Source organism: Gadus morhua, chromosome 2, assembly GCF_902167405.1.
Source record: "Gadus morhua chromosome 2, gadMor3.0, whole genome shotgun sequence".
NCBI classification, from domain to species: Eukaryota; Metazoa; Chordata; class Actinopteri; order Gadiformes; family Gadidae; genus Gadus; species Gadus morhua.
This window is the reverse complement of record NC_044049.1, coordinates 18952708-18967462: the sequence shown is the minus strand read 5'-3', so window position 1 is coordinate 18967462 and position 14755 is coordinate 18952708. Positions and strand designations below refer to the sequence as shown.

The following is a 14755-nucleotide window of genomic DNA, read 5'->3' as shown; positions in this document are numbered from 1 at the left end:
ACTCTGATACACTCTGTTCATTCAAAAGTCAACTTAAAACCTATCTCTTCAGGACCACCTACAACATTTGACAAATCATCCTCCGCCATCTTCCACTCTCTCCCGCTCTCTGAATGTGTTGCCTTTGATTGTGGTGTTGTTTATTTTTTTCCCTTTTGTTTGATTGTCTGTACTGTCTGTATGTATTCCTTTCTTATTTGTAAAGCTTCTTTGAGTACTTAGAAAAGCGCTATAAAAAACGGATAAATTATTATTATTATATATATATATAAAGGGAAAGTTGAATGCATCACAAATGTGACGTCTCTAGAGCCACCTGGCCCAGATGAAGAGGACCAGTGGGGTATTCCACGAACGGAGGTTTAACAAACACTGAGTTAACCCTGAACTCTAGGTTGATTGACCCAGTGCCGACTAACCAAGACTTTTCAGTTCCACAGCAGCGGTTATGCATTAGTTCAATCAACTCTGGGTTGGTTAACACAGGGTTGTGCGCGTCCACGCCAAACCTAAAAAGACATGATGTATGGATCATGGAAACCCTGATCGTAATGGCGAAACGGGCCGCTTATTTCAATTAAATGGAACTCCAGGTTCTCCTGGAGAGCTATGACGAGGAGAAGGACATTATCACAAGAAAAGGGAACGCTAAAGCCTCTGCAACCCGGAGAACCAAAGCCTGGCAGCGGATCGCTGACCGCGTAAATGCGTTAGTTACACGTCAAAAGCATGATCCTTAATATTTGAGCCATGAATCTATCAATATCCCAGTTAAGCATTCTTAACGTTCCTACCACATATCCCTTTTCTTCTAAAAAAATATGTACTCCGATGGCTCCCAAGCGGTCAGCGGATCAAGTAAAAATGAAGTATAAAAAAATACAAACTGGTATGCTTTTCCCACGATCATATCGGTCTAAATTTAAATAAGCCATTTTTTTTAAGCCAATCCTGAAAAGGCAGACAGTCGGCAGACTGGATCTGGCCCTCAAATTTTCTTGACCCCGGTGGAGGAGCTGATAATAAACATAAATTCAGGGCGCCCTGGCATGGAGTGGTTACCTGGAGGTACTACCTCCGCAGAGAGTCAGGGGCCATGTGAGGGTACCCCACTGGTTGAATGTAGGTTTTTGTGTTTTCTTGTATTTTAGATTTTGTTTGCCTTCGAAGTAACACATGCAAACCGTGTGCGTGCCACAGCGCATACGTTCCAAATGTTTCTTTTTTTGGTAACTGGGTAGAAAACCTAAAAGTGACAATCATCAACTTCACAGATCAAGATGGATTAGTGCTTGTAATGAAGCCGCCTGAGGAGCCGTCTGTTAGGACTATTTTATACTTTATGTTGTAAGTGCCCCTCGGCATAGTAGCCTACTCAGACAATATTGCTCTTTGTATGATAGGTGGCCGATAAAAATCTTGGATGGGACATCTGAAAGTACTGAGATGTGCTCAGCATCTCCAACATTATAGATAAAACTACCATTTGCAAAAAACGGAGGGCTACGCAAATAGTCTGGAGTGAAATGAGGCCAGGTCCTCGATTGCTAGTGTTGGCTAGGCTGGAGAAGGCTATTTAAATATATTAAAGATTTGCAGGAGAATCTATAGCCTATCTCTCCAGCAAAAAGTAATCCGATATGCCAAGATGTCGAGCCATGGTCTTATCAATCGCTCCCGGTGGATTGCACGCATAATTTGCGCTCCGATATCAGCAGTACTCTCATCAAAAGGGCATGCCATTGTGAACACATGAAATCTGCGGTGAACGCGGGTTTAAATACCCAAAACCGGGTTATGTTTCATGCTTAACCTGCGCAAAACCTGCTCCGACCAGGTTTGATTCAGGGCATATGTTTCTATAGTAACTAACAAACCTTGTTCATTTTGGAACGGAAAACCTAGGGTTACCGCAAACCATAGGGTTAACTTACCCGGTTATGTGATAAAACCGGCTTTGTGGAATACCCCACTGCTCTCTTATTTCCATGCGAACACTAATTAAACATACCTCTGAGCAGGGGCATAGCCATCAATTCAGAAGTGAGGGGGACAAATTGTTCAGAGGTCTATTGAGTGATTTATCATCCTCTCGCATTCAGTTGCACCTCTCCTTATTGGCTACATAACCACAAACAGCACAGCACCATGGGACCGACTTTAGTTCTTAAAAATGATGTACTATCAAAATCTAAAGTTAAAATCTAAAGATGCCAAACTCTGGTTGAGTTGACACAGAATGACCCTCGAGCATCTACAGGGTAAGTAACCAGATAATTAAGTGCCAAATGACAACACTGAACACGAAAAGTGCTGTAAAACACCATTCCTGTTTCAAATTATCAGCCCCAAAATGGAATGGAAGTGACAGGGTAATAAGCCACATAATCTAATTTAATGGCAAGAAGTGACAAGTGAAAGTGACAACAATAAACATATCGACAAGGAGATGTAGCTATTTTACATTTGCCGTCGTCAACTATGACAGCACAGATGTGCAAAATTAATCAAGACTAAGACAAATGGTATGACCTATACCTGCTTCCTTTAAAACACAAATAGTGCAGTAGTCAAATAGTATCAGCAAATAAATTATTAACAAAAGGTCTCTTTGAATATAAACTAAACTAATCTTAGAGTCACTCTTATCCTATAGACATTTCCTTAGCCAGTTATAATTTCTCCTGCAATGATATAAATAATATATATGCAAAGCAAAACTTATAAATAGTATTAAGAATAGTAGTGGTGACGTAGCTGTGGAAATCAATCACAAAGTCACTTTTATCCTATCGATAATTTCTCCTCAACTGCTGTGAATACCCTCCCTGTTCATTCCTGCTGCTGCTGGACTCTGGTCCAATGTCTCCTCCCTGACCCTGCTATTTCTATTGTATGAAGATTAAAAAATATGTGAAAAACAACCGTGAGCACAAGTTCTGTGCAGAAATGCGAGGAGTGGGTTTATTCCTAGGTTGTAGAGTAGCCAAAACTTGTAGTCAAGTAGGAGTATTGTAACTGTAGAATAAGTAAAGTATTTTGCAGTAAAACAACTCTTAAGAGTACAATTTTTCCAAAAGGTTACTCAAGTAAATGTAACAGAGTAAATGTAACTAGTTACTATCATCTCTGCACCTAGCAAGCGATTTAACATAGGTAACAGTTAACAATTGTTAACTAGCTTAACTTGATTTATTGACATCTATTAGTCAGTCATCATTTAACTAAACAACATGCAACAGCATTACTCAACTTAACACAGTTTGTTTGGAAAAAACAATGTAAAGTTTTTGGCCTCTTGGCAGCTGCTGGTTTGCTGAACATGCTCGAAACAGATCTGAATCAACGTCTGTGTGATTGAAATCACAACATGACAGCGGTGGTTGCCAACTGGTTCCGCCTGCTCATGGTGCGTTCAAAGGCGGCTCGGAAAAACGCGTTTCCACGTGTTAGAAATTAATTGAATGGTTGTAATGGCTGTAAAAAGTGCAGGGGACAGAGGGCACAGATACGGGAAGTGGGGGTGACATGTCCCCCGCTTACCCCGCATCCGCTACGCCCATGCCTCTGAGCATTAAAGGTTAATTCCGGTGTAAAATGGATGTGGGATATGTTTTGTATGATAACGAGTTGAAACGTTTGTTTTGGAGCACAAAAAACGCATATAGACGCTTTCTTCAGTTGGCTGTTTTAAGCCGATTCTATCAAAACACTATAAACTTGGAACGATGGGGGCACTGGCTATGGTAAAAACTTAAAAGGCTAAATGTAGCCCGACACTACTTTGGTGGTATAATAAGGGTCTTAACATATAAAACGAGGCATTGAGAACTTTGTAAGTGTACAGATTGTTTATTATAAAGGACATTTTATACACACAATACCTCAGGCCCGGGAGCCGGGTGGCTTCCGGGCCTGATGCCACCCGGTCTCTGGGCCTGAGGCCACCCGGCCACCCCGGCCACCTGGCCCCCAGGCCTGTGTCCACCCGGCCTCCAGGCCTGAGACCACCCGGCCTCTGGGCCTCCAGGCCTGAGGCCACCCAGCCTCCGGACCAGCCAGCCTCCGGGCCTGAGGCCATCTCGGTCTCCGGGTCTGAGGCCACCCGGCCTCTGGGCCTCCAGGCCTGAGGCCACCCGGCCTCTGATTCTGAGGCCACCCGGCCTGCTGGCCACGCGGCCTCTGGGCCTTCAGGCCACCCGGCCTCCTGGCCTGATTATATTATACTGTTTTTATTCACTGAAGGAACTGAAACTAACCTAAACAAAAAAAACATGTGCACATGCACAACCACCACCATCACCTCCTCCTCCACCTCCTCCATCTCCTCCTCCGCCTCGTGGTGCAGCGGGGAAGTAATCCAGTCAGCAGATGTACCTTCTAGAACAGATCAAAACAAATGTTGCCTAATGACAGCAGGAGGACCCCAGCTCTAAAGGGGGGGGCTGTAACCACTAGACACTCCTGTTGAAATGAGAAGGGTCCAGCTGCAGGCTTGGGAGTTCCCGTCATGACACAAAAACGCCCATCAGGCGTTCCCGTCATGACACAAAAACGCCCATCAGGCGTTCCTGTAGCGTTTCATCGATCAATCAAGAAGAGGTGAGTGAGTTTCGCAAGGCATGCTGGGTATGCTACCCTTCCTTTTTTGGCGGTTTTACTTCGTAGTAACTTTCCAGAAAAACGAAAGGGTTATGATGAGAGATTATGTCAGTAAGTATGATATTGTTATGGTTAAACGATGCTGAACCCAAGAGCAGACGGAGACGAAGTTGAGATGAAGGAAAAAAGGGTTTATTGAATGAGGCGAGGAGGCGGGTATTGGATGAGGTTGCCGGGGAAGGAGCGAAGCAGGCGAACTGGAGTGAGGGATCCGGATAACTGCAGGCAGAGGAAAACAGAGTTGAGTCGTGGACAAAAAACTACAAAAAACGAGAGAGTGAGAGCGAGGTAACACTAATACTAGAGCCAGGCGTGTATCATTACCACAGTAGTGCGTAGTACGATCTGGCACCGACAGCAGGGAATCCAAGGGTTTACGAAGGGGAGTTGATTGGAGATGAAGACCAGGTGAGCATGATTGCAGAATAGGTCCAGGTGTGAAGTGAGACAGACAGGAGGAGTGGCAGACCCAGGAGGTGGAAAAAACACAGCAAACTGCTGTGACCACAACAGATATTGTTTATTTGACAACATTGGCTGTGAAGTATTCTCATTTAAATCACTGATTTAGCTGTGGTATCGTTGTATCCGAATTCGAATCCGATATAAATAGGCCTACTCGTGACAAGCATGGTTCGGTAGCAGCGAATGCTATGCTATCTCGTCCATAAACGTTGCATATACTATTCAGAAATCAGCAACGTTTAAGACAGTTTGTAGGTAGAGGGTAAAGTTTGCAGCGAAGGTTTTGCCGATTATTTTACATACACATTTACAGGTTAACATTACCAAAGTACATTGTTAAGTTGGATGTTAAGGTGTCAGCTGGCATGGTAAGAGGCATGAAATCGCGGCCACTCTGCTTCGTTGTGGTGACACACGCATCGGATTAAACTGTGCATGTAAACGTACTAGTACGTCTAAACTAACTAGTATGTTTACATGCATGGCATATCAGAGAATTCTGTCAGTTCGGTCGCGGCGCAACGAATGAATAAAGATCGTTAGCACTCTGAAAAACAGATGACAGATGTGCCCGAAGTTACTACTTTATTACCTCGTTGATGACCAACGTTTAGGAAAACATGTACTTTTAATTCACCCTTGGGTGAAATCGAAGCGTAGTGTGTACTGAATGCGTGTTGATATGAATTGCAACTTACACGTCTTCCAAACCTTTTCAGTACCCTGGCACATGCTTTGTCCAATGGACCATGGAAGGGACTTTACTTGGCTGACGAGGTAAAACGTGTGGCTGGCGCACGATTCATTGCATCTAGTAGAGTAGCATTCACTGGTAGACAGGCAGGCCTCTAGATTGTTTATTATGATTTAATGAAGTGTTCCTATGTGACGCTGATGGGCCCTGGTTGCTGCTAAATGCTTTTTGAAAGTGCATTGTGCACTTTTTGTATTTAGCCACAAAATGAGGGTGGATATCACTTTATAGTTTATAGGCATTATATACTAATAAGAATCATTGACAAATCACATTCCCCTTTTACCACCACAGGACGCACCTCACCAGTACCAGAGCAACAGCTGTGGGGTGTTTATGCTGATGGTGAGATGCATTCAGAAATGATGACTGATGACTAGTTTGCAAAACAACTTAATTTCAGTACGCAATGTATTCTACCCTCAAAAGCAATATGATTTCAGTGAGGTGAGTTCTTTCAAATCTCAATCAGATGTGTAGCATGAAATATAAGGCTTTTAATAGTTTTGTCATCCTTACTGGAGGCTACAATTAACATGCATCATAGGTCATACACATTACTTTGTCTTCAGGTACTGCACTTACGGGAGGAGATGGCTACATCTTCACAATAATTTACACTGCCATAGTACACTGCTAAACAGTACTGTAACATGGATTTGTATCAGGCTATGAAGTCATTTAAAGCAAAACTTTACTTTTCAGGGGGACATGCTCTCTATCAGGAGGTGGTGGTTGGACAGCTGTTGGAGACCTTTATGCTTGAAAGGTTTATATACTGTGTCCATGTTGCTATTTACTTATTTTTGGTGCTCACGAAGATCGTAGCCAATACACTTGTCTCTCTGTCTCTAGCCCTGCAGAACTAGCTGGCTCCTTCTCACCCTCTCCATCTCCCCATCTCAGTCACACCTTCCAATCACTAAGCAGTGAAAGGTATTACATACTATGTCCATACTTTTCTATTTACGTATATTCTCTCTTGCTCTTTCTCAGACTTTTGATCGATCAGTGATTGCCTTTTTGTTTAATGGTGTGGGTAGTGTTGGTCTGGGCTTGTGTGATTGAATTGAAGGTTGATTATAATCCCTGTTTCTCTCCCTCTCTCTCGCTCTCCTTCACTCTTTTTCGGCTCTTTCGCTCTCTCTAGCCCTGCAGGACTAGCTGGCACACCAAGCTCACCCTCTCCATCTCCCCATCTCAGCCACACGCTCCAATCTGGCACAACAGAGGACAGGCCATTCTTACCACCCGAAGTCCTTCAGCAAATTGTACAAGAGACGCTGAGACTGGACATGGCGATGCTTGGCGTGTTCAACAGGGTTTCAAACACATTCCGAGAACTAATCAAGCCTCTCCATCCTTCCATATATATAAATGACAGTTTGGCAGGGGACATTAAGCTTAATAAAGACAATCTCGTATAAATAACGGTTAGAAAGATTTACAACAATGCAGGCTGTGGCAGTGGCCTTGCGCTACGCCTCAAAGGCTTCTCAAAAAAGAAGAATTGGCCAAGCGCACCCCTGGTACTGAGGCACGTTGCATATGGCAGGTTTGTCATAAAAGATGTCTGCCTTGCATAATGTTCTTTTATTACTCCTTTTTCGTTTTATTTGGAACGTCTTTTTTTGCAATCCCTTTCATTTGTAAATGTACATACTACTGTAGTAAATGTATCTGCCCAGAAATGCTGGTATTTTATTACTCCTTTCTTTTTTGTTTTTGTGACAAATGCTATACGATGCATAGCGATGTATATACTTGGAGTCAAATGGCCTACTGTTTGAGCCTTCATAGTGTCTGGCAACTGGAATTGAACTGCATAATGTCCCAAGTGTTATTTTAATCTATTCATTATTTAATTTGGGCATATTCTTAAACTACTATATCAAACATCTCACTTATACCTAATACCCTACCTATACTAACCCAGAAGATAATGAGCATGAGATCATGGAGCCTCCCTATAATGATTGTGTTGCATCAAGTTTGATGCAAAGTTTGGGCCGAGATCCGACACATAAATGTAAGCTAACCTTCTGTAGGCCTAGCTAGCTAACGTACCCGTATTACGAGATCGAAGAAGAAGGGGGCGCTAACGTCAGTTCTATGCTGCCCATACTACTAGATCGACGAAGAAGAACGGGGCGTTCCAGCCTGCGTAAACGAGAACGCCCACCACACGAGAACGCCGGGGGGGGGGGGGGCGTTTTAGTCTGCGTGAACGAGAACGCCCACGACACGGGAACGCCCATTTGTGTCTGCAGTCGGATGATAATGGTTGAAATGGCTCCCACGCTCTGAGTTCATGCTGGTCAGTTCTCCAGTCTGAGGCCGGGCCTCCGGGCCTCTCCGCCTGAGTCACCCGGTCTCCGGGCCTGAACCCACCAGGCATCCAGGCCTGAGGCTACCCTGAGGCCTCTAACGGGTGGCGGGGGTCTGAGGGTTCAAAGCCCACCCTGAAGGACTGAGAGACCAGCGCTCGCTAAGCCTAATCTCTGAGGATGGGGGCCCCGGCCTCTGGGGTGTGTGTGGTGCACCACACACACACATGACCAGACCCCTCATGACATCGATCATGACCTGGGGGGTGGATTAGGGGGAGGCCCCGCCCCTTTCACCATGCCTCCATTAATCCCTGAGGCATTCCAAGGCCAGACGGAAAGCCAGTGGAGAGGGTGGGGGAGGAGGAGGAGGTGGGAGTGTATGAGGTGGGGGAGGTTTTGGGAGTAAAGGTGGTGGGGGAGTGAAGGTGGTGGAAGAGGAGGAGTTGGGGGAGGAGGAGGTGGGAGTGAAGGTGGTGGACAAGGTGGGGGAAGAGGAGGAGGTGGTGGGGGAGGAGGGAGTGGGGATGGAGGTGGTGGAGGAGTTAGAGGAAGAGGTGGAGGAGGTTGTGGTGGTGATGGGGGAGGTGGAGGTGGGATGAAAGGTGGTGAAAGAGATGGAGGAGGAGGTTGGAGAGGAGGTGGAGGCGGGGGTGAAGGTGGTGGAGGAGATGGCGGTGGTTGTGGAGGAGATGGTGGAGGTGTGAGTGGAGATGATGGAGGAGGAGTAGGGGGTCCAGCATGTGGCTTCTATTCAGTCAGTGACATGGCCCCTGGCCCCCTCCAACGCGGCTATGTGGAATGTGGTTTGTTGTGGGAGTGGTGGAGGGGGAGGGGGGGGTGCTTCAAGGTGGCAGTGGGATGAGGGCTGAAGCACAGCTTTTCTGTGTGTTTACACATCTGCCTTCGCTTTCCACAGCTCCAGAGAGGCGGTGATGGGCTGCAGCTAGTGTTGAGCAACAGCCTCCATACCTGCTCAGCACTAGGGTGCAGCTCACAGAGACTCCACTGCCACTGGTTTCACATACGATCTGCTGAATCTCTGACTAGTCAAGAGGTGTTTACCAGTGTTAAGTCACTGTTTGCTATGAGCACTTCAGTGATGTGATGTGTGTGTTTATGTGTGTGTGTGTGTGTGTGTGTGTGTGTGTGTGTGTGTGTGTGTGTGTGTGTGTGTGTGTGTGTGTGTGTGTGTGTGTGTGTGTGTGTGTGTACGTGTGTGTGTGTGTGTGTACGTGTGTGTGTGTGTACGTGTGTGTGTGTGTGTGTGTGTGTGTACGTGTGTGTGTGTGTGTGTGTGTGTGTGTGTGTGTGTGTGTGTGTGTGTGTGTGTGTGTGTGTGTGTGTGGGCCTGTCTGTGGTCAACAATGTCTCCTATAGGCTGGCCAGACTGAGATGAGGGGTTGACATGAGAGCACTGGGCCTCTTTACACCCAGCAGGGTCCCAGCCTGGGAAACACTGTGGAATAACACCTCTCTCTCTCTCTCTCTCTCTCTCTCTCTCTCTCTCTCTCTCTCTCTCTCTCTCTCTCTCTCTCTCTCTCTCTCTCTCTCTCTCTCTCTCTCTCTCTCTCTCTCTCTCTCTCTCTCTCTCTCTCTCTCCCCCCTTTAACTTAATATTAACATATTAGATAATAGTCATACTAATGTTCAGCCAACGTCACTCATCCTCACCGATATTGGCAGGATTCATTACGCACCAAAGATAGTTTGCTGCCATCTTCTGGATCTTAGCAGTTTGTTCAAGAAGTAAAGCGAATAGGACTGAAAACACAGCTGTCCCAAAAAGAAATATCGATTTCAAAAACCATGGCATACCCTGAAGAATGATATGAATAATGAATGCCGGCTCTTAGGCTGTGGATAAAGTGCAAGAGCTGCCAGCGAAGGGGTAAGGCGCCGCGCCTTTACGCACAGGTGCCTTTACGCACAGGCTTTACCAGTTCCGCGCTGGGGGGTCTCCGTTGGATCTGTTTTTCTCTTTGATTGAGTGCATCATAAGAACTGTAACTCAACTCGGATTTGCCGTCGGGCAGACGGGCCAGTGTAATTCATGAAGTGAGATCTTAACGAATCAGGTTGCATACCGCAGCCCGTCATCTCTGAAGGTCTTAGACGGGGCAAGAGGTCTGGAGGGAGGTCTCCTCTGTGGAGACCAGCGTCGCATGTCTTCCGAGGAGGGAAGTGAAGAGTGAAGATTTGTCATTTTGAAGCGCCGTCCTTCTCTTCAAGCCGCTGAACGCCTGAAGCTCCGCTCGGTTCTGCTTTTCTTTTCCGTTCTTTGGGGAACTCTGCGGGGATATTCCGCTCCTTTTCGGAAATGTGGTGGATGCTTTTTCCACGATGGATTTGGTTTATTTTCGGGCAATGCTCTGTTTGGCTCATGTACATGGAGAGCTTCTGCGTGGAGGGGATGCCCATGTCTCTGGCCAAGGTGGTGTACTCCCACGCGGGCATGTGCCCCAACGAGCTGAACCCCAACCTGTGGGTGGACGCGATGAGCACCTGCATGCGGGAGTGCGAGTCTGACCAGGTAGGACTTAAACTATAATACAGACCAGGTAGGACTTAAACTATAATACAGACCAGGTAGGACTTATACTATAATACAGACCAGTTAGGTCTAGGACTTGGTATTAAAGTCTGTTTGGTTTAGGACTAAGTGTTAAAGTCTGACCAGATAGGTTTATCCACTTAGCGTGGATTATTTTCTGTTTAATACTAACAAACGGAGGTCTTTGAATCTAAAGCCAGTACATTAGTTATTAATATATTATTAAACACTTACATGCAGTTCCCTGCTCATAACAGCTCTCATAATAGATATGGTGTTTGTCCTGCTAAATGCATTAAATAATATACTTACATTTTCGTTTAAATTGAGGGCATTTAGCAGGCGCTTTTATCCGAAGCAACTTACAATAAATTACATTTGTCAGAAGAAAGAGAAACAACAATATATCTCTGTCGGTAAGGATGTTCATAGAACCCAGTGCCAAGCACTAACCATCACTAGGTTAACCCAACCCACTGCTACACAACTAAGTACTATAGCTAACTAATAAAACAAGTGGAGACATGTTCTTTACCACATAAAGATTTGATTCATATATGCTATATAATAAAAGAATACCTAATGTACCAGATGAATGTGATAGAGTGTGCCTCTCCATCCCCAAGGACTGCGAGACCTTCGAGAAGTGCTGCGCCAACGTGTGCGGCAACAAGAGCTGCGTGGCGGCACGCTACCTGGACATCAAGGGCCACAGGGGCCCCATCGGCATGCCCACAGGGGCCACCTGTGACAAGCTGATGTGCTCGCAGCAGGGCTCAGAGTGCGACATCTGGGACGGCCAGCCCGTCTGCAAGTGCCGCGACCGCTGCGAGCGCGAGCCCCTGTTCACCTGCGCCTCCGACGGCATGACCTACTACAACAAGTGCTACATGGACGCCGAGGCCTGCTCCCACGGCACCTCCATCTCTGTGGTCACCTGCAGGTAGCTGTTAGGTAGATCCTCACCTCCATCTCCGTGGTCACCTGCAGGTAGCTGTTAGGTAGATCCTCAACCTCCATCTCCGTGGTCACCTGCAGGAACATGTTAGGTAGATCCAGGGCCGCCTTAATGCACAGGCTTACCTGGGCTGAAGCCCCAGGGCCTACGATCACCAGGGGGCCTATCATGAGCTGGGGCAACAGCAACATGTCGGAAATAATTTACACATTTACATTGTAAGATCCCCTCGCAGGGGGGCTACGAAACCTCTCAACCCCAGGGCCCAATGGCAGCTTAAGCAGGCCTGGGTAGATCCTCACCTCCATCTGTGTGGTCACCTGCAGGTAGCTGTTAGGTAGATCCTCCTCTTGGATCCTGGGATGAATGGATCCTGTTATTTAGAATATGGTTGTAGTACTGTGTACATCCGGCCGTTGTTCTTGGATATATCAGAGACCTTTATCCAAGAACAATCAAAGCATATTCAATTCAGGACCTTATTGTTTTAAATCCAAAAGGGGTCCCAGCATGACCCACGTCTGGTGTCTCCTCATGACCAAGGTCTGGGGTCTCCTCATAACGTCTGGTGCCTCTCATGACCCACGTCTGGTGTCTCCTCATGACCACTGGTGTCTCTTTGGTGTCTCCCCATCCTCAGGTTCCACCTTACCTGGCCCAACACCAGCCCCGTCCCCATGGAGACCACGCTGCGCCCCACCACCGCCCTCCAGACCACCCTGCCCGCCGATGCGCAACCCCCCGCCCTGCTGAGCGGCCCCGCCCAGCTGGCTGTGCTGGTGGGCGACACCGCCAGCTTCCTGTGCGAGGTGGCGGGGAAGCCGCGGCCCGAGCTGACGTGGGAGAAGCAGCTGGAGGGCTCAGAGAACGCCGTCATGCGGCCCAACCATGTACGCGGCAACGTGGTGGTCACCAACATCGGTCAGCTGGTCATCTACAACGCCCAGCCGCACGACGCCGGCGTCTACACCTGCACCGCCCGCAACGCCGCCGGCTCTGTCTCCGCCCACTTCCCCCTGGCCGTGGTGCGCAGGGAGGAGGGCGGGGGCCCAGGGGCAGAGGGGAACGGCTCCGTGGCCGCGGGGCCCTTCCCCGCCGAGGAGTGCCTGAAGGGCCCAGACACGGACGACTGCGGCGAGGAGAGCATCAGTTGGTACTACGAGTCCATGAGGAACAACTGCTTCACCTTCACCTACAGCCAGTGCAACAAGAACCGCAACCACTTCGCCAGCCACCAGGCCTGCATGCGGTCGTGCGGTGTGGAGCTGGCGGCACCCTGCGGCCTGCCCAGCTTGCAGGGGCCCTGCAAGGCCTACGAGCCTCGCTGGGCCTACAGCGCCGCCCTCAAGCAGTGCCAGTCCTTTGTGTACGGCGGCTGCGGTGGAAACGAGAACAACTTTGAGTCCAAGGGCGCCTGCGAGGAGATGTGCCCCTACCCCAAGAACCGCCACTGCAAGGCCTGCCGGCCACGTGGCAAGATGGTGACCAGCTTCTGCAGGAGCGACTTTGTGGTACTGGGCCGCATGACGGAGCTGACAGAGGAGCAGGAGTCAGGCCACGCCCTGGTGACGGTGGAGGAGATCCTGAAGGACGACAAGATGGGCCTCAAGTTCTTCGGGAAGGAGCCCCTGGAGGTGACGCTGCTCAGCATGGACTGGAAGTGCCCGTGCCCCAACGTGACGGCGGCCCCCGGCCAGCTCATCCTCATGGGGGAGGTGACGGCCGGCATGGCCGTGCTGCAGCCCGACAGCTTTGTGGCCGCGTCCAGTGCCCGCCGTGTCAGAAAGCTCCGCGAGGTGGTCCAGAAGAAGACCTGCGACTTCCTCAAGGAGTTCACCACCATCCAGTAGGGGGGGTGGTCACCACCATCCAGTGGGGGGGGGGAAGTCACCACCGTGGGGGGTTCACCACCATCCAGTGGGGGGGGTTCATCACCATACAGTTGGGGAGGGGGGTCACAGTGGGGTCACAAGTCTTGGGGGGGAGGGGGGGTCACCAGTCTTGGGTCAGTGGGGTCACCCGTCTTGGGGGGTAGGGGGGGTCTCCCCAGGTGGTGGTGGTGCTCCTCCCCGTCACCACAGAACAGGGTTTATAAATCGCCTCTTTCCTGCTTCAGTGTTGTAGATCCTTGCCTCTGAAATCGTCCGCTGCGATGCTTTGGTTGTCATGGAGATCAGCCTCATGTGTCTGTTGCTCTGGAGGGGGGAGTGATGGGCAGCCTCATCCCAGAGTTTAACCTTCAAACCTCCCACATAGATCTTAATGTTTGATCTTCACCTCACTTAAAATGAACTAAAATCAAAGTATATTCTGTAGAGTTGTATCAGATAATATGATGAGGTGAATATGATTCATAGAGCAGTGTATTTTAGATTGTATTATATTTAATTGTTAATTGTCATTGTGCAGATATAACAAATGCAGTTAGCGTCTCACCAGAAGAGCAGGGAAGCAGGGCAGGATACGTACTGGAATGATATTGATTATAAGTATGGAGTATAATGCGGATATATACAGTATATGTACAATACATTAAAAGAGCAGTATAGATATGGATCTGTAGAGGTTTATAGACAGGTATATACAGTTAATAAGTTAGGAATTATGGAAGTATAGTACTGTAATACATTAAGACTTACTGGATATGATATGATTGAAATATTTATGCCTGGAACAGATAGATATAGATATACTTTATGTGGAATGTATACTTTGTGTTCGAACAATTTTTCACCTCATTTATCAACCAGACTCTAATAAGCTCCATTCTCAATCTGTTTTGTGGAATGCACTCTGAGAAATATTGATTTTCATCAATGTGTTTAGAGATTCAGAACTGTGCCACTGATGGCATATTTATTATTATTATTATATATGTTGTTTGAGTTCATAAACAAAGCTACCAAAGTGAATCTCACCAGGAAGAGAACGTTATATACATAACAAAATGTATATATATACATATACATATACATATGTATACTACATCACGTTGTCAAACCTTAGTACGACTCAGAAAAAATAAAAACACCTCT

The 14755-nt window shown here is 47.5% G+C and overlaps 1 protein-coding gene and 1 long non-coding RNA gene across 2 annotated transcripts; both read left to right on the top strand.

Annotated features, from left to right (window-relative positions):
- The first annotated feature begins 4498 nt into the window (after positions 1–4498).
- Positions 4499–7430, top strand: LOC115557419 (uncharacterized). Its single transcript, XR_003979188.1, has 6 exons — positions 4499–4602; positions 5847–5904; positions 6285–6328; positions 6587–6650; positions 6737–6817; positions 7032–7430. It is a non-coding gene; the product is annotated as an uncharacterized LOC115557419 (long non-coding RNA).
- Positions 7431–9835: 2405 nt separating this feature from the next.
- On the top strand, positions 9836–13625 carry wfikkn2a (info WAP, follistatin/kazal, immunoglobulin, kunitz and netrin domain containing 2a). The gene is made up of 3 exons (XM_030375927.1): positions 9836–10741; positions 11389–11705; positions 12361–13625. The coding sequence occupies exons 1-3, from the start codon at positions 10529–10531 to the stop codon at positions 13568–13570; spliced, it is 1740 nt and encodes a 579-aa protein (XP_030231787.1). The 5' UTR covers positions 9836–10528; the 3' UTR covers positions 13571–13625.
- Positions 13626–14755: the final 1130 nt, after the last annotated feature.

What these genes read in the sequence shown, in the direction of transcription:
- wfikkn2a (XM_030375927.1), top strand. Translation starts at nt 10,529, where the DNA reads ATGTGGTGGATGCTTTTTCCACGATGGATTTGGTTTATTTTCGGGCAA. An exon ending in GGGAGTGCGAGTCTGACCAG is followed by an intron (nt 10,742 to 11,388) that starts GTAGGACTTAAA and finishes TCCATCCCCAAG; the next exon opens with GACTGCGAGACCTTCGAGAA. An exon ending in ATCTCTGTGGTCACCTGCAG is followed by an intron (nt 11,706 to 12,360) that starts GTAGCTGTTAGG and finishes CCCCATCCTCAG; the next exon opens with GTTCCACCTTACCTGGCCCA.